At 47.7% G+C, this 11,382-nt stretch overlaps 1 protein-coding gene across 6 annotated transcripts in view; it reads left to right on the forward strand.

The window, feature by feature from the left end:
- EHMT2 (euchromatic histone lysine methyltransferase 2) overlaps window positions 1–10,897 on the forward strand; it is a 36,147-nt gene extending 25,250 nt beyond the window's left edge. For 4 of the 6 annotated variants that reach the window (XM_033916306.1, XM_033916309.1, XM_033916311.1 and 1 more), the window contains 13 exons: window positions 649–755; window positions 848–970; window positions 1,070–1,171; window positions 1,683–1,787; window positions 1,974–2,128; window positions 2,256–2,423; window positions 3,035–3,179; window positions 3,431–3,508; window positions 4,001–4,116; window positions 4,638–4,724; window positions 5,730–5,808; window positions 9,963–10,180; window positions 10,584–10,897. In XM_033916306.1, coding sequence (XP_033772197.1) covers window positions 649–755; window positions 848–970; window positions 1,070–1,171; window positions 1,683–1,787; window positions 1,974–2,128; window positions 2,256–2,423; window positions 3,035–3,179; window positions 3,431–3,508; window positions 4,001–4,116; window positions 4,638–4,724; window positions 5,730–5,808; window positions 9,963–10,180; window positions 10,584–10,794 — 1,694 coding nt within the window. In that variant the 3' untranslated portion in view covers window positions 10,795–10,897. The remainder of the gene's footprint in view (window positions 1–648; window positions 756–847; window positions 971–1,069; window positions 1,172–1,682; window positions 1,788–1,973; window positions 2,129–2,255; window positions 2,424–3,034; window positions 3,180–3,430; window positions 3,509–4,000; window positions 4,117–4,637; window positions 4,725–5,729; window positions 5,809–9,962; window positions 10,181–10,583) is intronic. The other 2 variants (XM_033916310.1, XM_033916312.1) reach the window with 1 other exon arrangement.
- The last annotated feature ends 485 nt before the right edge of the window (window positions 10,898–11,382 follow it).

The following is an 11,382-nucleotide window of genomic DNA, read 5'->3' on the forward strand; positions in this document are numbered from 1 at the left end:
CCCCTTCACCGCTCCGTCACCGTCCCTGCTGTCTCTTTCACCGCCCCATCTCCCAGCACCCTTCACGCGGTCCAGTAGCTCCCTCCTGCCGGCATTTCCCTCCCTCCCTCTTTTTCCCTTACCTTTTCTTCTTGAAACTGGTGATTTCTATAAGGCTACGAGCTGTATTACAGCCGGAGCCTTGAAGTCGCATCGGGTTGCCTGCTAGAAAAGTCTCCTCCGATGCAACTGGAAACAGGAAGTTGTGTCAGAGGAGACTTTTTCCAGCTGGCAACGCGACGCGACTTCAAGGCTCCGGCTGTAATACAGCTCTTAGCTTTATAGAAATCACCAGTTCCAAGAAGAAAAGGTAAGGGGAAAGGAGGGAGGGAGATGCATGGACGGCCAGCGGGAGAGAGTAGGCTGCCGGATCGAACGCTCGCTCGTTCACCACGTGTTCACTACTTGTTCACCGCCCCGTGCTACCATTCACCGCTCCACGGGACAGTGAATGGCCTCGTCCCCGAACTCGCGGTGACCTTTTTTTTTGGTCACCGTTTTGGCGGGTAACAACCACCGTGTCATTCTCTAAGTCTTATCTAAGTAAAATCTAATTCTGCCACTGATCTCCTGGCCCCAACTCACACACTGCCCCATCTTTCTCCACAGTGGACAACCTGGATCCCAATTTTCACACAGACCAGCAGAGCAAGCGGACCCCTCTGCACGCAGCTGCGCATAAGGGATATTTAGATATCTGCCATGTGCTGTTACAGGTGAGATGGGAAAGCCCGTGCTTAATATTTTCAGAAATGAGAGCTCTCCAGTGGTCCCGACTTTCCCTTTCTTTTCTTCATTCTCCACGAAGGCCGGCGCCTGCCTCGACGCCTTGGATAAGTCCATGCGCACGCCGCTGATGGAAGCCGTGGTGAACAACCAGCTGGAGGTGGCAAAATATTTGGTGCAGCGCGGAGCTTGCGTGTACCTGAAGGTGAGGCAGGGAAGGGGGTCTTTCTACGTCTGCTGTCCGTTCTCTTGTTTGCCGCTGATGCGCGGTCTCGCTCTCTGATCCTTTCTTGGGGGGCTGCAGGAGGAGGACGGGTCTACGTGTTTGCACCATGCAGCTAAGAGCGGGAACCTGGAAATGCTGAGCTTCCTGCTGTCCACCGGCCAAGTAGACGTCAACGCCAAGGTGAGTGCCGGGTCTTGGAGAAGGGAGCAGAAGGGCTACGGGAGGGTCGGGAAACAGCAGGGCACCCGGAAATGCGCAGACGTGGACGTGATGACAACATGTGCGTGCATGACAACTGCGCTTGCGCGAAGGCCCTCCAGACAGAGCCACCAGTGGGGGGGGGGTGCAGGAGCAGGAGAGACACAGAAGAGGAGAGGCACCGGCGAGGAGAATAGGCACAGGTGCTGGCTGACTTGTCTACAGGACGCATCTCTCACCATGAGAAGCACGTCCTGTAGGCAGTCAGCTGATGCTGGCGTCTCGTGGAACACCCGGAATCTTGCCCTGGCGCACCGGTGTCCGTAAATTGGATCCTCTTTTTATCCCCAGGAGTGTGGAACATATTGCTGGAGCAATTTATACGTTCGTAATAGAGGTCCCCTCTTTAGAGCTCTGTGCGTGTAGTTGGAGGTCCCCCGTGTTAGAGCGCTGCATCTCGCTCCGGGCAACCTCTCTCTCCCTCACGTTTCAGGATAATGGGGGCTGGACGCCCGTGATCTGGGCGGCTGAGCACAAGCATCTGCAGGTGATCCGCATGCTACTGACCAGAGGAGCCGACGTCACCCTTCAGGACAATGTGAGTAACCCGTCGAGAAGCAGGGAACAGCTAGCTTCTCTCAGTTGACTTCCTGTGGCAGGGGATAGGGGTTCAATCAACGCCTTCTACAGTGATGTCATTTCCTTCCCATCAAGAGCCTCAAAATGAATACACTTTTCTCTTGCTCTCTTTATGTCGGTCTGCGCACATCACCTCATCCTTCAGGAGGAGAACGTGTGTCTTCACTGGGCCTCCTTCACAGGGAGTGCCGAAATCGCTGAGGTCCTGTTGAATGCGCAGTGCGACCTGCATTCTGTCAATTTCCACGGAGACACCCCCTTACACATAGCAGCGCGAGAAAATTACCATGAGTGCGTCATGTAAGTAGCGGCCCAGGAGAACGACTGTGATAGGATTCATTTAAGAGTCGGAACACAGGTTGACCTGTCCCCCCACCCCCTTCTTTCTGATTTAGGAATTTTTGTTTTCGACCTTCTCTGTTTATAGATTGTTCCTGTCCAGGGGAGCAGACACTGAAATGAGGAACAAGGAAGGGGACTCGCCCTTTGACTTGACGCTGGAGCACACGGAGGTCTGGTACGCACTTCAGCTGAACCGCAAGATCCGCCAGGGGATCATGAACCGTGCCATACGTACTGAGAGAATCATCAGCAGGTGAGGGGGCAGAGCCAGGCATCACTAGTCAAATCTGAGAGTGCGATGAAGGGGAAGCTAGGGTATTGTGAATTGTACCATGTGCAGAGAGAGAAGCTTGTTAGCTGGTGAAGGGTAGGTATAGCCTAGTTAAACTTGTGAACTTAGAAGGGACTGCAAGGTATTGTTAGCCAAATGATAAGAGAGCAGGGAAAGTAACTATTTATTCTAGACAGAGACAGGGAGGCCTAGTGTATTGTGGGCAGTGGGTTGGAGAGAGACATAGCTAGTCAGAGAGAAAGAGAGGGACTGTGCAAGATGGAACAGAGAGTGAGACTGGTTGGCAGAAAGAGCTGATCCGTCTGTAAGTAGTCATCACACAGTGATGGCTGGTTTGGCTCCTCCTCCTGGTGTCCTCAAACCAGGAAGGAGGAGCCAAGCCAGTCCAGAACGTATGGGCTGGAGTCGAGGAAAGAAAATGAGCATATAAGAACCAAAATTTTGCCAAACGACGGAGAGCGCGTGCACACAGACAGGGGCGCCATATCTTCTGCTGCTGCATGGTACTAGTTTGAGGAGCTGTGTGATTGGCTGGCTTGTTTAATTGAAATTCCGATGCTCGTGCACATCAGGGACATCGCCCATGGCTTTGAGAATGTGCCCATCCCCTGTGTGAACTCCGTGGACGATGAACTTGCCCCAGAGGACTACAAGTACATTTCTGAGAACTGTGAAACTTCAACCATGAGCATCGATAGGAATATTACCCATCTGCAGGTAACACACTGTGAGAGTCCAGGTCAGGGGGAGCAGGGGGTAGAAACGACAGGAAGAGCTCCCGTTCACAGGTAAACATGCAGACAATACAGGTGGGGACAACGGGGAGAGGAGAGCGAGGAACATGTTGAAAAACACTAATGGGAGGGGAAAGTCTGGGGGGCAGAACCAGCCCCCACCCACTGGTAAGAGTGGGTGAGGGAGACAGATCCAGACCTCTTTCTTAGATGACTTGTCTTTTCTGTTCCCAGCATTGTATGTGCCCGGATGACTGTTCCTCCAGTAACTGTCTTTGTGGACAGCTGAGCATCCGCTGCTGGTACGACAGGGTACGTTACCTGCCTGTTTGTACCTCCTCTGTCCCGTCGTAGACACTTTTCTATACTCTCTTTCCTTCCCTCCTCCCTCTTGTTTTTTCCCTTTTTCTACCAAGATGAAAATTGTAACTTTTCCACTTTCCCTCCCGACTCATGTTTGTATTTTATGCAAGAATATTGTCAATATGTTAGTTTCTTTGTATTATACTCTATTTTTAATTTTGTTCATCGCTTAGTAATCCTAATAAGCGATTCATCAAATATATTAATAAACTTGAAACTTGATTGATCGCTCTGTTTCTCCCAGGATGGGTGTATCCTGCCTCTGTTTCCTCCTACCCCAGTCCACTACTTGTAAAGTCTTTTCTGCTTCTGTCACAGAATGGAGCTTTCCCGTCTCCCGGCTTTTAAATTGCTTCCTATTTTGTGTTTCCAAGCAGACATCTCCCTGCTTCTGTTCACTCTGGCCTCCTGCTTTAACCCTCCGCTTTCTTTCTGTTCCAGGACGGGCGTCTGCTGCAGGAGTTTAACAAAATCGAGCCGCCACTGATCTTTGAGTGTAACCAGGCATGTACGTGCTGGCGTACCTGTAAGAATCGTGTGGTTCAGAGCGGAATCAAGTGAGTACAAGTGACGGGGGTTACCATTCAACATATTACTGGAAATTGGAAGGATTATACTAAACTTAATTATACCTTTTGGTGGAATTCGGTTTGTCATATTTATAAAATGGAGAGAGTGCTTGCTATACAGCAAGGAAATTATCGTAATTTTAAAAAGATTTGGGGGCCATTGATTATATATTCTAATGATCAGACACCTTAAACACCTTGTTATTATATAAGATATAGGTAGGGTGGGATTGGGAAATATGATATTTGCTAATTGGTTTATTATTAATGGATGGGGTGGATGGGGAGGGATTCTTTTATACTTTAATGATTATAAGTAAGAATGTCAAGTGATTTGTAAAAATTTTTGATTGAATATTATACACTTGTTGTAAGATATGAATAAAGATTTTTTTAAAAAAGTGAATACAAGTGGAACGGAGGGGCCGAAAGCGCGCCGACCCAGCTGATGCCTCCTATACTGGAGAACCTAGAGAAAGTGCTCACTGTCATGTCTCTCTACCCTGTAGGGTCCGGCTGCAGCTCTACCGGACAGCAAAAATGGGCTGGGGGGTGCGAGCCCTGCAGTCTATTCCTCAGGGCACCTTCATCTGCGAGTGAGTACGTCCAGCTTTTCTCGTCTGTCTCTTCCTGGTCGTTTGAGTTTCAAGTTTATTTGAAATATTTGATATGATCGCGATATCCAAATCCACTGCGATTTACAAAGATTAAAAATAGAAAAAAATAAAAGATCGAATAACCAGGACATAAAAAACAGTTATGACAAAAAATGCAATTGAGGGGGAGGAGGCTAAAAAACATTTGGATTAAATACAATTCCAAAATAAAAAAAGAGGGTGGGAAAGGAGACAAAAGATTAGGGAACGTTACCCACTTTAATTTCTACTTAACAGTGTTCCTCTTTAGAGAATGACACGGGGACAGAATTTTCCCTGTCCCCGTGGGAACTCATTTTCCTGTCCCGTCCCCACAAGTTATTTTCCTGTCCCTGCTCCATCCCTGAAAGCTCTGTCCTCATCTACACAAGCCTCAATCACTTTAAAATCTTAAGTAGCAACATTCTAGAGCTCAGATTGTGATGTCATAATGCCTCATTCCACCAATGCCTAAGCTCCATCCTCATCTGCAAAAGCCTCATAAGTAGCAACATTCTAGAGCTCAGATTGTGATGTCATAATGCCTCATTCCACCAATGCCTAAGCTCCGTCCTCATCTGCACAAGCCTCATAAGTAGCAACATTCTTGAGCTCAGAGTGTGATGTCATAATGCCTCATTCCACAATGCCAAAGCTCCGTCCTCATCTGCACAAGCCTCAAGCACTTTAAAATCATGTGTTGGAGGCTTGTGCAGTTAAGGCAGAGCTTACAGGAATGGGGCAGGGACAAAACCCACGGGGAGCCACAGTGGGAAATCGAATCCAGTTCTGCAGGTTCACAAGCTTCTGCTCCTCGTTGTTTATTCTCCCCATTTCCTGAGGGCAGTTGCTGTTTTCTGCTGAAAACAGGACCTCTGAGGACTCCTTTTGTCCCTCACTTCCCCCCAAATGAGATTCTGTATCAGTTTGCCCTAATATTTAGCTAATATTGTCCTTCCTCGACAGATATGTTGGGGAGCTAATTTCCGATGCCGAAGCCGACGTGAGGGAGGATGACTCCTATCTTTTTGACCTGGATAACAAGGTGAAGTGGGGAAGAGACCTCGGGGGGGGGGGGGGGGGGTAGAAGGTTCGAGGGGGACTTGGAGGAGGGTAGAGGGAAGCTGGGAAAGAAAAGGAGAGAGAGGATATGAAATGTAAGTCTCCGAAGCTGTGCTTCTGTGGGCGAGGCACTCCCTCTAGATCAGGGGTGTCAAAGTCCCTCCTCGAGGGCCGCAATCCAGTCGGGTTTTCAGGATTCCCCCAATGAATATGCATGAGATCTATTTGCATGCTTTCATTGTATGCTAATAGATCTCATGCATATTCATTGGGGAAATCCTGAAAACCCGACTGGATTGCGGCCCTCGAGGGACTTTGACACCCCTGTTCTAGAGGAATAGATGCCGGACTGGGATTGTGGCAGCTTTTATGGTCAGTGCCTCACCTGGTCCAGCTGGAAGGGGAGATAACCAGATCACATCCTTGGGGCAGAGACCAGCATCGTTTCCAGGGGTCTCAAAGTCCCTCCTCGAGAGCTGCAATCCAGTCGGGTTTTCAGGATTTCCCCAATGAATATGCATGAGATCTATTAGCACACAATGAAAGCAGGGTCTGGACAGGTACCTGGAGGACAAAGGGATTGAGGGGTACAGATAAGAGTAGAGGTAAGGTTAGAGGGATAGGATTAGAGGTAATTTGTAAAATTAGACAGAGACCACTGATCAGGCAGTGGGCCTGATGGGCCGCCGCGAGAGTGGACCGCTGGGCGAGATGGACCTCTGGTCTGACTCAGCGGAGGCAACTTCTTATGTTCAGTGCATGCAAATAGATCTCATGCATATTCATTGGGGAAATCCTGAAAACCCGACTGGATTGCGGCCCTCGAGGAGGGACTTTGACACCCCTGGTTTAGATTTTACAAGGTGTTTTGTGTTTTTCATTTTTGCCACAAGAGACTTGTCGGATTCAGCTGAACATTCCGGAAAGAAAAGGTGAGGGAACTCACAGATTTAGAGAGGTTTATTTTGTGTTTCATTATGCCAAGTTTCCCAGCCTTAGATGAGTCACGCCATGTCCTGCGCTGTCGTCGCATTGATCGGATATCGATGGAACATGGGTATAACTGTTTAGTTTCCTTCTACTTATAAACCGCTTGAAACTAAGTGATGTACAAACATCATACATGCACAAATTGTACACACAGGCCAAAAAAAATCATAAAATAATACAATTGACTCTACTTAGGGGTCCTTTTTCTAAGGCGAGAACCGATTTTGCGCCCCTTAGTAAAAGGACCCCTTAATCTTTCCAATTTTCCTTAGTACCAAAATTTACTAAATCTAAAGCAAAGCAAATCTAAGCAAAGCAAATCTAAGCAAATCTAAAGCAAAGCCCACTGAGTTTCGAGACAGGCATCTGCGAACAGTTGTGCTTTTAATAATTTCTTACATAATCTCATTGTTCCTGGGATGGAATTCCAAAGATTTTTACCAACAGTGGAAAAGATCGAAATTTTAGATTCCACATCATGAATCCTATCTTCCTTTAGCTTCTTACGGGTTGATAAACTTCCCACAAGTTACGAAAACAAGTGGGAGCAGAGGAATACAATATTTGACGCACAGAGGACAATACTTTGAAACATATTCGCTGCTGAATAAGTGGATTACAGCTTGGCTACATAACATAGATAAAACGCTTGCCATAGTGTTTTAGGTGTTGACCCAGCGAATCGCTCTCGGTGAAGGTGGCAGAACGGTAGACCCTCCTGGGCATGGCTTCGCTCCTCCTTCACTGGTTAGAGGAGTCTCGCTGTATGGGATGCACTTTCTCCGCCGGTACCACTGTTTGGCTCATAAGATATCTATGTTTATTACATAGTTGATACCCCGGCTTACAAATCCATAAAACATAAGTAAAAAGAAAAGATAAAGTCGTCAAATCAAAACCTAAAATAAACAAAATTAAAATAACTGTGTCTAAGATTATGATTGTAATTGTCTTGCAGTAGCTACTAAGCCAAACCTATGGCAATAGTTAATAGGAGTATTAAATAATTTTTGAAAGGAGAATGTCTTCAGTAACGCTTTAAACCTTGGGAAAAGAAAGTTCAGAGCGAATATTTGTAGGCAGACTATTCCAGTGAAACGGAGAGGTAGGCGCACGCTCGAGTGATGTTTTTCCTTTGAATTGGGAGAGACCTGTAGCCTGGGTCATCCCGGGCCAGCCAAGTACTGGGGCTTAATGGTTCACACACCCCAGACGTGCTTCCCGGCAGGGATCTTAATGCGCCCTCTGCATTTATTCATAGTTATGCAGCATTTTAGTGAGGGTGGCACCCCGGCCCGTGCCCCCTTCCCTCTTTAATTTTCCAAATGCGAGCAGCATCGTGAACTCGCTGACCGCATCGTGTCAGCCCTCCCTCTGACGTCGCGTGACCCGGAAGTGACGTCGGAGAGAGCCAACGTGGGCAGCGAGTTCACGATGCAGCTCGCCTTGGGAAAATTAAAGAGATACGAGGGAAGGGAGCGCATGTGCACGGCGGGGTGGGGGGGTCTGGAAGGAGTGGCGGGCAAAGAGGATGGGGGTCTGGCGCCCAGGGCGAACTGCCCCCTCTTACTACGACAAAGGGCAGAGGAGACTTGGCACGAACATAAGAATTGCCTTGCTGGGTTAGACCAACGGTCCATCAAGCCCAGTAGCCCGTTCTCATGGTGGCCAATCCAGTTCCTCAGTACCTGGCCAAAACCCAAAGAGTAGCAACATTCCATTCAGAGTAACAAAAGATTCTGGAATCTGAAGTAGTTGCAACATTTCATGCTACCAATCCAGGGCAAGCAGTGGCTTCCGCCCTGTCCCTCTCAATAACAGACTATGGACTTTTCCTCCAGGAACTTGTCCAAATCTTTCTTAAAACCAGCTAAGCCAGTGTTCTCAAACACGTGGCCCCCAGGGACTATTTTGTGGCCCGCAATCTGTCCTCGACTAAAGCAGGGGTCTCCAATCTACTTCCCTTCCAACTGCCCTCCCCCAAGCCACCGCAATCGGGCAATAGGCCAGCGCCCGAGGTCTTACTTCTCCCTGCCCTCCCCCAAGCCACTACCATCGGGGAACAGGCCGCGCCGAGGTCTTAACTCTCCCTGTTTATCTTCCCCAGCTCGGAGCCGACCAATTCTCGCCACCCGACGTTAATTCTAACGTCGGGGAGGGACTTCCGGGCCAGCCAGGCAGCGATTGGCTGGCCCGGAACTTCCTCCCCGACGTTAGAATTGACATCGAGTGGCGAGAATTGGTCGGCCCCACGCTGGGGAAGATAAGCGGGGAGAGTTAAGACATCGGCGCGGCCTGTTCCCCAATGGTAGTGGCTTGGGGGAGGGCAGGGAGAAGTAAAGAAAGAAAGGGGGGACAGGGAAACAGAAAGAAAGAAGGGAGACGGGACACAGACAGAAAGGGGCATGGAGAGAGAAAGACAGAAAGAAAGGGGGCACGGAGAGAGAGAGAAAGAAAGAAGGGGGCAGGGTGAAAGAAATAAAAAGTTGGGGGAGGGAAGGAGACAGATGCCAGACCAGGGGAAAGGAAGGAAGGAGGGAGAGAAAGGAAAGAAAGAGATGTCAGACCATGGAAATAGGGACAGAAGAAGAGAGAGACAGAAGGGAAGGGAAGACATGGAAACGTAGATTTTGAAAAGAAAGCAGTTAATGCCAAAGATGGATGCAAGGCAGAAAGTGAAGATGGAGAGAAAACCAGTCAAAGGACAAGAAGACCCTGGAAACATAGTTAAATGCACAGAAAAATAAAGTTACCAGACAACAAAGGTAGGGAAAATGATTTTATTTTCAATATAGTGATTGAAATGTGTCAGTTTTGAGAAAGGAAAGATATTAAACTTTAAATGTGAGGGCCGCAGAAAAAATAGTTAATGACAATTTTGCATGAGGTAAAACTCTTTATAGTTTATAAATCTTTCCTTTAACTGTTATAGGAAAGATTTATAAACTATAAAGAGTTTTACCTCATGCAAAGTTGTCATTTCTTTAATAAGACATTAACTATTTTTTTCTGCGGCCCTCCGAGTACTACAAATCCAAAATGTGGCCCCACTAAGGGACTGAGCTAATCTATCCACTCTTACCACAACCTCTGGCAATGCCTCTCGCCTTGTGTCAGCTACCCTCATCTTTTATTTTTGATCCATAGTACATACATATTTTCTCTCGCTGCCTGTGTCCCGTGTTACAGGACGGAGAAGTGTACTGCATCGACGCCCGGTACTATGGAAACGTCAGTCGCTTCATCAACCACCTGTGTGACCCCAACATCATCCCCGTGCGTGTCTTCATGCTCCATCAGGACCTGCGCTTCCCCCGCATTGCCTTCTTCTCCAGTCGTGACATTCGGGCTGGCGAGGAGCTGGGGTGAGTGGTCCCAGGAAAGTTGGGAGGGGGAGGGAGCTGGAGTATGTGTGACTTGCCTATTAAAAAAAAACCACAAAAAAACAACCACATCCTGAGCTTTATGAGGCAGTGTTACACTGCAGTACATCACCACGGCTTTCTCTACTGGTTGCCCCATCTGCTCTTAGAAAGACCTGCAGTGAGGAAATGTGTTTATAGCATCTGTGCTTTTCTCCTGCTTACAAACTTAGCTGTAACATCTGAGTTTGGGTGACGGGTCGCAGATGGTGTGAGGAAGTGTGCTTGTGTTAATGAGAGAGGGCAGGGATTATTACAATTATATGTGGCTATGTTTAATATTCTCTTCACAAAGATTTGGATATGTTACTGGAATTAATGTTTCTTAACTTCCCTCCCCCAACAGTTTTGACTACGGTGATCGCTTCTGGGATATCAAGAGCAAGTATTTCACGTGCCAGTGTGGCTCGGAGAAGTGCAAGCACTCGGCAGAGGCCATCGCTCAGGAGCAGAGTCGTCTGTTCCGCATGGAGAACCATCAGGACCCGGCCTTGCCCTCTCTGCCCGCCGAGCCCTTATCCCCACCACTGCCACCTCTCGCCTCCCCCGTGCCCTGAGCAGGAAGACTGACTGATTTCAGGCTCGCTTCCTTCCCAATGTGGTCTGTGTCTCTGGTTTTATACTAATGCAGATGCATAAATAAACGGAGTAGTGTCAAGAGTCTGTGCTATTGTGGTGGTGTAGACTGAGGGTGGGATAGGTTGGGTCATCGATGATGCTTTTGAGCAAATAGTTTATAGTACGAATTCTACATACAACACAGCTTGAGCTTTGTAATCAGTTTCTTTTTTTTTTTTTTTTTTTTTTTTAAATATCTTTATTCGTTTTTACATTATGCAAACAAGTGTACAATAATTCAAGTCATACTATACATTCTTCACTTGAAACTCTACATTCATTTTATACCATAAACTATCTCCCCTCCCTCCCTTTCCATATATTACCCCTCATAATGTCATAAAACCCACCCATCCCTCCTCCCCCTACATATATTTAATGGGGATAAATATAATTCTTTAGCACTCTCCAGACCAGTAGAGGTTAACTTTACGATTGGGTATATATCTAATCATGACCAGCAGGTGGAGACTGAAAACAAAACTTTGGGACAGTATATCCTAGCCCCTCCTCTCTATTTCCCTCAG

The sequence above is a fragment of the Geotrypetes seraphini genome, chromosome 12, assembly GCF_902459505.1.
Source record: "Geotrypetes seraphini chromosome 12, aGeoSer1.1, whole genome shotgun sequence".
Classification (NCBI taxonomy): Eukaryota; Metazoa; Chordata; class Amphibia; order Gymnophiona; family Dermophiidae; genus Geotrypetes; species Geotrypetes seraphini.